Genomic DNA, 7,660 nt, shown 5'->3' with positions numbered 1-7,660 from the left:
GGGCCCGGGCCGCGGGCGCCGGGAGAGAGAGGCACTGCCGCCGCAGAAGATCGAGGTTCTGGTGCTGTTGCCCCAGGACGACTCTTACCTGTTCTCCCTTGCTCGGGTGCGACCGGCCATAGAGTACGCGCTGCGCAGCGTGGAGAGCAACGCGACCGGGCGGCGGCTCCTGCCAGCCGGCACTCGCTTCCAGGTGGCCTACGAAGACTCGGACTGCGGCAACCGCGCACTCTTCAGCCTGGTGGACCGCGTGGCGGCGGCGCGGGGAGCCAAGCCGGATCTCATCCTGGGGCCGGTGTGCGAGTACGCGGCGGCGCCGGTGGCTCGGCTAGCGTCGCACTGGGACCTCCCCATGCTGTCTGCCGGGGCCCTGGCAGCCGGCTTCCAGCATAAGGACACGGAGTACTCGCACCTTACGCGCGTGGCACCCTCGTACGCCAAGATGGGCGAGATGATGCTCGCCCTGTTCCGCCACCACCAGTGGAGCCGCGCCGTGCTGGTCTACAGCGACGACAAGCTGGAGCGGAACTGCTTCTTCACCCTCGAGGGGGTCCATGAGGTCTTCCAGGAGGAAGGCTTGCACACGTCCGCCTACAATTTCGATGAGACCAAAGACTTGGATCTGGAGGACATCGTGCGCCACATCCAGGCCAGTGAGCGAGGTGAGCAGCAGTGCGCCCCGGGTCCCGGGCCCTAACCCAGCCCCTTTCCGAGGCTCTCCCTACATGCCTGTTGGCTCCCCTGGAGACCCCACTACTCCCTGCTGCACTGAGGATCAGGGTAGGGAGCGCCCACCGGGACTCGCCCGAGTGTGCGTAGTCTGGCTGCGACGACCTTCGACCATACCCATGGTTATGGTGGGGTGTACGTAGAGGGTCCTGGGGAAGTGATGAAGCCTGTGGGTGGGGCATGTGAGCAGGCAGACTTCCCGGGCTCGTGCCCTGGTCCAACAGGTGCTGTCAAACCTCTTGGGTTTTTTCTTTCTCGTTCTTCTGTGTCCGGCGCCGAGTTAGGGGCTCACTGCGGGAACCCGCCTCCAACTACAGTCTCAAAGTGTGACAAGGGCCAAAGAACTTGTTACCGGGTCCTTTTCCGACGTGCGCCGGCTCCTAGCGAGGAAGCGTACACTGAGTTCCACAGCCCGCGCGCCGCCTCATGGTCAGCTCCGGTCTCCGGATTTCCCTTGCTGCTCCTTCCACAGACCTCAGCTTTCTTTTAAAGACTCATTGTATCGGCCTTCTCATTCCTTCCATGGCCCCTCCAGCCCCGTATAAACGGGCTTCTGTGGTTTCCATAAAAAATGCCTTGCAGTGTCTGGACCCTGGTGACACCCATTGCCCCCTGCGCGTTCAGCGTCGTGGTCTCCAGTGCGCCAGCAGCTAGGCTTTGGGAGAGCGCGCGCGCTGGAGAAGCGGGCACTGGACCTCCTTTCCCTCTCTAGTTTTCTCTGTGGGTCTGTGGGGGTTTGGAGCTCAAGGTTGAGGATAGTGGCTGTGGTTCTAGGGATGGGAGGAGAAGTGGGTGGTCACGGATACAGAATCGCAGAAGCCCCCAATGCGGCTCATTTTACTGCCCAGTAGATCTGTGCGAAGGCGGGCGGAGAACCCAGCATAGCGCAGTTCCCTCCTTACCAGTGTCAGGTTTGGGGTGCAAACGCTCGCTCGCGGGATCCCGCCGGCTCCCGCTCAGCGCTCACGCGCCTGGATTGTCAGTGGCGCAATCCCAGTAAAGCTCCCCACTACCCACGCGGGGAGACGGAAGGGGAGAGGGGCAGAGCCAGGCGCAGGGCTAGCCTACGACTTGGCACGGCTGGTCACCTGGGCGCTGGCCATGGGATCAGCGCAACCGGAGGCAAGGGGTCTCGGGAACAGGTGAGAGAGGGTAAAGACGCCGCGGAAGAGGGCTCTGCGGCCATCCCCTTCCCAATTTGGCCACCCCGCACTCGGAGTGAACCGCACTCTTTAGAGTGAAGAGGCGCGAGGTGTTGACAGAGGGGAGGCATGGCCAAGTTTTGAGCGTTCGTACTCCAGGCTGTCTGCGCCGAGTTCCTGCCAGCCAAGCAGGCAGGGCGCCGGCTTTGCTGATTATGAAAAAGGGCACTTGTATCCAAGGGCGGCGGATTCGCCACGCCGGGCCGAGAAAATCACATCTACTTCTTTCCTGTTCTCAATCCCCAGGTCACTGCAGACCCCGAAAAGCGTTCTTCAGCTCTCGGCTCTCAAGGGCTTGGAGCTAGACTTCCCAGCTTGGGCTGGGGATGGGGGTGTGTCCCCCTACCGGCAAGAACCGCGGTTGGCCAACGTGTTTGTGCTGCCACCGCCCTGAAGGTCTTAGTGCCCGCCGTGACTCCCTGCGCACGTGGCCTGGGATTCGTGGTCGAGGTCAGCCCGGATGAGGGCATATCGAGGCCTCCGGGAACCCCTCGGCCTCACATGGTGTGTGGCTGAGCCAGGGGGTAGGGAGGGGTGGGGCTAGAGGGCTTCGAAGAGCTTGGGCTACAGTCTGCGGCGGCTATTTTTTCAATTCCAAAAAGCAGATGTTCCCAAGTTTCTTTACTTTTTTTCTTCAAAGTTTGAATTTAGTGGTCACAGTTTGCTTGGCTGACCCGTATGTTTTGCAGGTGATAAAGTTACCATTTTTACTCTAAAAAATATTTCTGACAGTGACTTGGCAGATGTTCAGAAATAAAAAATGAAAATAATTTCTCCCCTTAAGCCCTCCTCCCTCAGCAGAAATTCCCTACACTCAAGACAGAAAGATGTTTGGTAACAGCTGTCTCTGGGGGTCTCTTAAGTTTTACTGATCACCTTTACTTCACCAAAAGTGGTTAATGGGTTAAATAGGGGCCCAATACAATGACTGAGTAGAGTTTGAGTTTTCAGAGCTCTTAGCCTGCCTCAGGCATTCACTGGCCAGGGAGCTGGGGCTGCTATCAGACTCCAGTTATAACGGGGGTAGCCAGGGTAGTCTGTTGTTAAGTTGTGTCTGACTCTGCGTTCCCATGGACTGTGTGCAGCCCACTAGGCTCCTCTGTCAATGGGATTCTCCAGGAAAGAATACTGGAGTGGGTTGACATTTCCTTCTCCAGGGGATCTTCCTGACCCAGAGATCGAACCCAAGTCTCCTGCTTGGCAGGCAGATTCTTTACCACCCAACTGCCAGAGAATCCCCAGTCAGGGCATATCTACAGAGATAATATCCTTTCCCACAAAGTGAGACCGCACCGTGGGAAGAGAACCCAGAGGTGAGAAGCAGACCCTTTGGATCTGGCGGCTGCACTCAACTGCTGCAGGGCCTGCCCTAGTCATTTCCTGACTTTCTCAGAGTTTCCTCCTCTGTGAAACAGAGGTGGGGTGAGAATCAGGCCTGTTCAGACCAGTGTTTGGTGGTTCTGATTTCTGCTCAACTCAAGTGTAAAATGGAACGGTTTTTGTCTTTGAAAATTCCACATTAAACATCATAGAACTAGGGAGTCTTTTTCCTCCCTCTTTTGGAGATACATTTTTAGCACCTTTTTTTTTGGACTTGAAGTTCACCTTTAAAATCAGATCACAAAAGTTTTAATCTCTTAAAGGGTTAAACTAATAATGCCACCATTTCAATAATATGACTAAATTTTAATTTGGCTATGTGTGTGCTATAGAATTAAACACTGAGGGGTATTATTTATTCTTCTTAGGGATTTAATATCAAAGTCAATAATAAGCATTTTTTTCTCACAAGTCGTAGCCAATGTATATCACTAAAATACATGCATGTGAGCATACATTGTTTTTAAAAAGTCAACTACGCCCTCAATATTTAACACTCAATAATAAATTTATTTTTATAAAGAGGCATTAAAAATATTTTTTCAAGCAATAAAAGTGAGCAGTTGCTTTGTCATACATATCATAAGATGCAGAACCAGAATTATTGTGCACACAACATTTTTGTATGAAGAACTGTAGTTCTATCTTTTTTGGTTATTAATATGTCATTATTCTTGGCCTGTATAACAGCTATGGTGATAAAAGCATTTAATCAATACAAGAGTGATTTATTTTTAGAATAGGCTGGGGTAAATGACCGAGCATTTGGTCAGAGTTTTTAACCAAAGATGTTAGACTTTCTGATTCAAGACTCTGTTTTTGTTATCCCTTTTCTTGTATTTACCACCTGTCATTTAAAAAAAGTTCCTCTTACTTAGTTATTTCTTTGGATGCTCCCAAATACTGTTGAGTTTTAGTTTTAAATTTCTCCTGTCATATTTTCAATTTGCAGCACATGGCATATCTTGCTTTGCTTCCATGGAAAAACATCTCTTTTCCCTTCTAAGTTTAGAATTAAGTAGAAGATGGATGTAGGCATCAGTTGGAGAATATGAAAATATCATTTTTATTATTGATAAAAAACCTATTGCAGAACATGGATTTAGATCAGTTACCAAAAAGGGCCTGCCTGCTATTATTTTCCCCATGAATTCGGCTGGGTCATCCTCTAAATCACAGCTAGTATGGCACACCCCGCTCCAGGACAGACCTCACTACAGGGCGAAAGTTACCCATGATGTGTGCTCTCTGCAAGCAGATGCACCTCAAAGAGGAAGAAAGGGCTGAGTCCAGTAGCCCAGTTTTCTCTTCTAGACTCAGCCATCAGACAGGTCCCTCCTTTCCCTCTGGAGGTGGGAAGAGGGCGTAAGTGAAGGCACACAAGGAGATGAGGAGTGTCCTTCTCTTAGAGATTGCTCCAGATGGAAAGCTGAAATGGGTGAAAGGGTATCTCCCTCGTTCAAATATGCTTCCTGGATTGTTTCGGGGGTCCCCAAATTGACTTCTCTAGCCACGTCTTTGCAAGTGATTGCAAGAACGTGTTGCTATAGGGAGAAGCCACTTACAGAAGACACTGTGGGAATCAGGGAGTGGAGGGTGACGTGGAACCCCACAAGTTCTCCAGCAAGGAGGGAAAAATGGAGCAAAATGATCAAAAGCCTATCCGGAAACTTGGACTCACACCACCATTTCCTCTTTTAGAAGTTTTAACAATTTGACCCCCAAAATTAGTATTTATTTATTTAATATGCTTAAGTATATATTTAAATACGTACATTTTAAATCCATTTATGTACAGAAGGAATTATCTGAATTGACCTCCACTTAAGCAGCTTTCAGGATTAGCTGATGCTCTCCTTTTCTCTATAAACTTTTTTGGCTGCTGGTGAAAGCTGGTAGCTAGTCTTGCTTTTCTGAGGTTTGCCAGCACACTTCTCACAAATCTGTTTATACCAGTTGTACTTATTATAAGTATGCAGTTTAATTAGTCATTATGTAAACTGATGAAACATGAGAAGAAGAGAAAGCTATTTTAGTGAACGCTATTTTAAACCTTCCAAAAGATTGTATAAAGGCGTGTTGCTAAAAATACATGCTGTTGAATTAGGCATGAATGAAAAAGCCATGACAGATTGGGGAGCATCCCACAAATCTAGAAGGACTCTGCGTTCTGACTGCTTGGCCAATGTTTTTAAGTGTTTGCTCCAGCTTAAACTGGGTGACAGTGTGCACTATGGGTTTTCTTTTCTGGAAGGAAAACAATACCTAGCCCACGAAGTTGGGAGTTAGGATTTCCTTTTGAGAGCTGGACTACATTTGTCCACATGTCCATTTCATTTGTCATGAAATGGCTGAGATCTAAAATAATTTCAGACTGTTTAGATCGGCCCAGTGCTGCTCCAGGTCACTCTTGCTCAGTTTAAGCAGGTACTGACATTTAAAGAAAGAATGTGCCCATTGGAGGGGGTTGATCTTGGTGGTGATGAGGAAAGAGAGGAGATGGGCCAGGGCTGTAAAAATAGAAAAGAAGTGACAGGCCAGTGTAGGGCACGGCCCATCTAGGGCTTGCGGAAGCATGTGCTCCGGCCTGAGGACACAGACTGTTCGGACCTGAGCCAGGTGTAGCTCTCCCATGGATGCTTCAGGTTATCAAGGCCTGATGCCTTTGGATGCCTGGACCCTTCAGCTGACCCTCCTCATCCTTCTTGCATCCTTACTAACATCCTGCTGTTTACAATTTGGCTCCTTAATTGGCACCTCCAGGTCTATATTGACACAAACATATTTGTGACTATTTTGGTCCTCATTGAAATTAATCTTCATTTCAGATTAGCTAAAAATATCTAAGTTAGGTTATTAGAATTCTTTTCCCCAAACAATGACTCTACACTTTATGTGCTAACAGAGTCCTGTTGGGGAGTGATCTAGAACTAGACTCTTGACTATGATCAGTTGATAGAAAAATGATGACTGCAGTTGGACAGTCAGCCAGAGCTTCCTGGAGCCTCTTGGGATCCACTTGTCCAGCCTTAGCCCAGGCTGCTTTGTGGGACACCTTGGCTCTTTTGTCTTCCTTGGTGGTGCTAGTGGTAAAGAACCTGCATGCCAATGAAGGAGACTAAGAGAAGTGGGTTCGATCCCTGGATTGGGAAGATTCCCTGAAGGAGGGCACAGCAACCCACTCCAGTATTCTTGCCTGGAGAATCCCCTGGACAGAGAAGCCTGGTGGGCTACAGTCCATGGGGGTCACAAAGAGTCAGGCTTGATTGAAGTGACATAGCTCACGCACATGCATAGGTTCTTATCATTTAAGGGACTAGAATCGAATGAGAGCAGAACAAACATTTAGGTCACAATGAGTAAAGAGAAATTTCTTCAAAAACTTTGTTACTGATACATCTTGGAATTCGACTATTTATTCTAGATATATAACTATATTTCCAGGCACAAACAGCACTTACTCCCGCAGTTAGACATCTTAAGAAGTTTGGTATGGTTTTAAAAACTTGCTCTGCAGAGCTTTCAGCCTGTACTCTGAGCTGTTATGTCGTAAGAAATGTCAGAGTCATGACCAAACACTCTGAATTAACCTATGCAGTAAACGAAATGTCAGCAAGCGCCTGGCCCTTGGCGCAGGTTGCCAAGGCGGCTTTGGCACAGCCTGAAGTTTGTTCTGCATCATTCCTCACCCGTGCTTTTACAAAGAACAAACACACGGCACGGGGCCGGCGCGTGTGGTGATAATGCGGTTATGGCACCCAGGCCTCTCCTCTCCTCTGTCTGTGCAGAAAAGCACAGCGGGTGCTGTCATGGGGGTCAGGGGCCGTCGACAGTGATCCAAATAAGTGGATGAAGGCCAGGTCTCTCTTCCCTTTCATCCCTTGTAGTTGTTACGTGACAGGGAACAGTATTCTGCAGCTGCTTAAAGCCTCTCGGCTCTGACAGTGTGGATGTGAACTGAGAGCGTGTGGGAAGGGACCTGGAATCTTGGTAACTATTTCCTCTATGTGTTGAGACAGCTTTAAAAAAAGTGTTCTCAAACATCAGAAAGCCTGTCCCACCTGCTGCATCCTCTGATTTGCCAAATGAAAACCCTTCGAGTTGTTTTCTGAGGAAAATGTATTTGCTATGCTGTGCTAAAGTTTCTTCAGTCGTGGCCGACTCTTTGCCACCCCATGGACTGTAGCCCACCAGGCTCCTTTGTCCATGGGATTCTCAGGCAAGAATATTGGAGTGGATTGCCATACCCTCCTCCAGGGGATCTTCCAGACCCAGGGATCGAACCTGCGTCTCTCTTATGCCTCCTGCATTGGCAGGCAGGTTCTTTACCACTAGCCCCACTATGCTGC

General features: G+C 49.3%; 1 protein-coding gene across 2 annotated transcripts in view; it reads left to right on the top strand.

The window, feature by feature from the left end:
- NPR3 (natriuretic peptide receptor 3) overlaps positions 1–7,660 on the top strand; it is a 77,664-nt gene that overhangs the window by 716 nt on the left and 69,288 nt on the right. For both annotated transcript variants that reach the window (XM_010853835.1, XM_010853834.1), the window contains exon 2: positions 1–662. This exon is cut by the window's left edge and continues 33 nt beyond it. In XM_010853835.1, coding sequence (XP_010852137.1) covers positions 1–662 — 662 coding nt within the window. The remainder of the gene's footprint in view (positions 663–7,660) is intronic.

The sequence above is a fragment of the Bison bison genome, unplaced genomic scaffold (genome assembly GCF_000754665.1).
Source record: "Bison bison bison isolate TAMUID 2011002044 unplaced genomic scaffold, Bison_UMD1.0 scf7180017864331, whole genome shotgun sequence".
NCBI classification, from domain to species: domain Eukaryota; kingdom Metazoa; phylum Chordata; class Mammalia; order Artiodactyla; family Bovidae; genus Bison; species Bison bison.
This window is presented reverse-complemented; position numbering and strand designations above follow the sequence as displayed.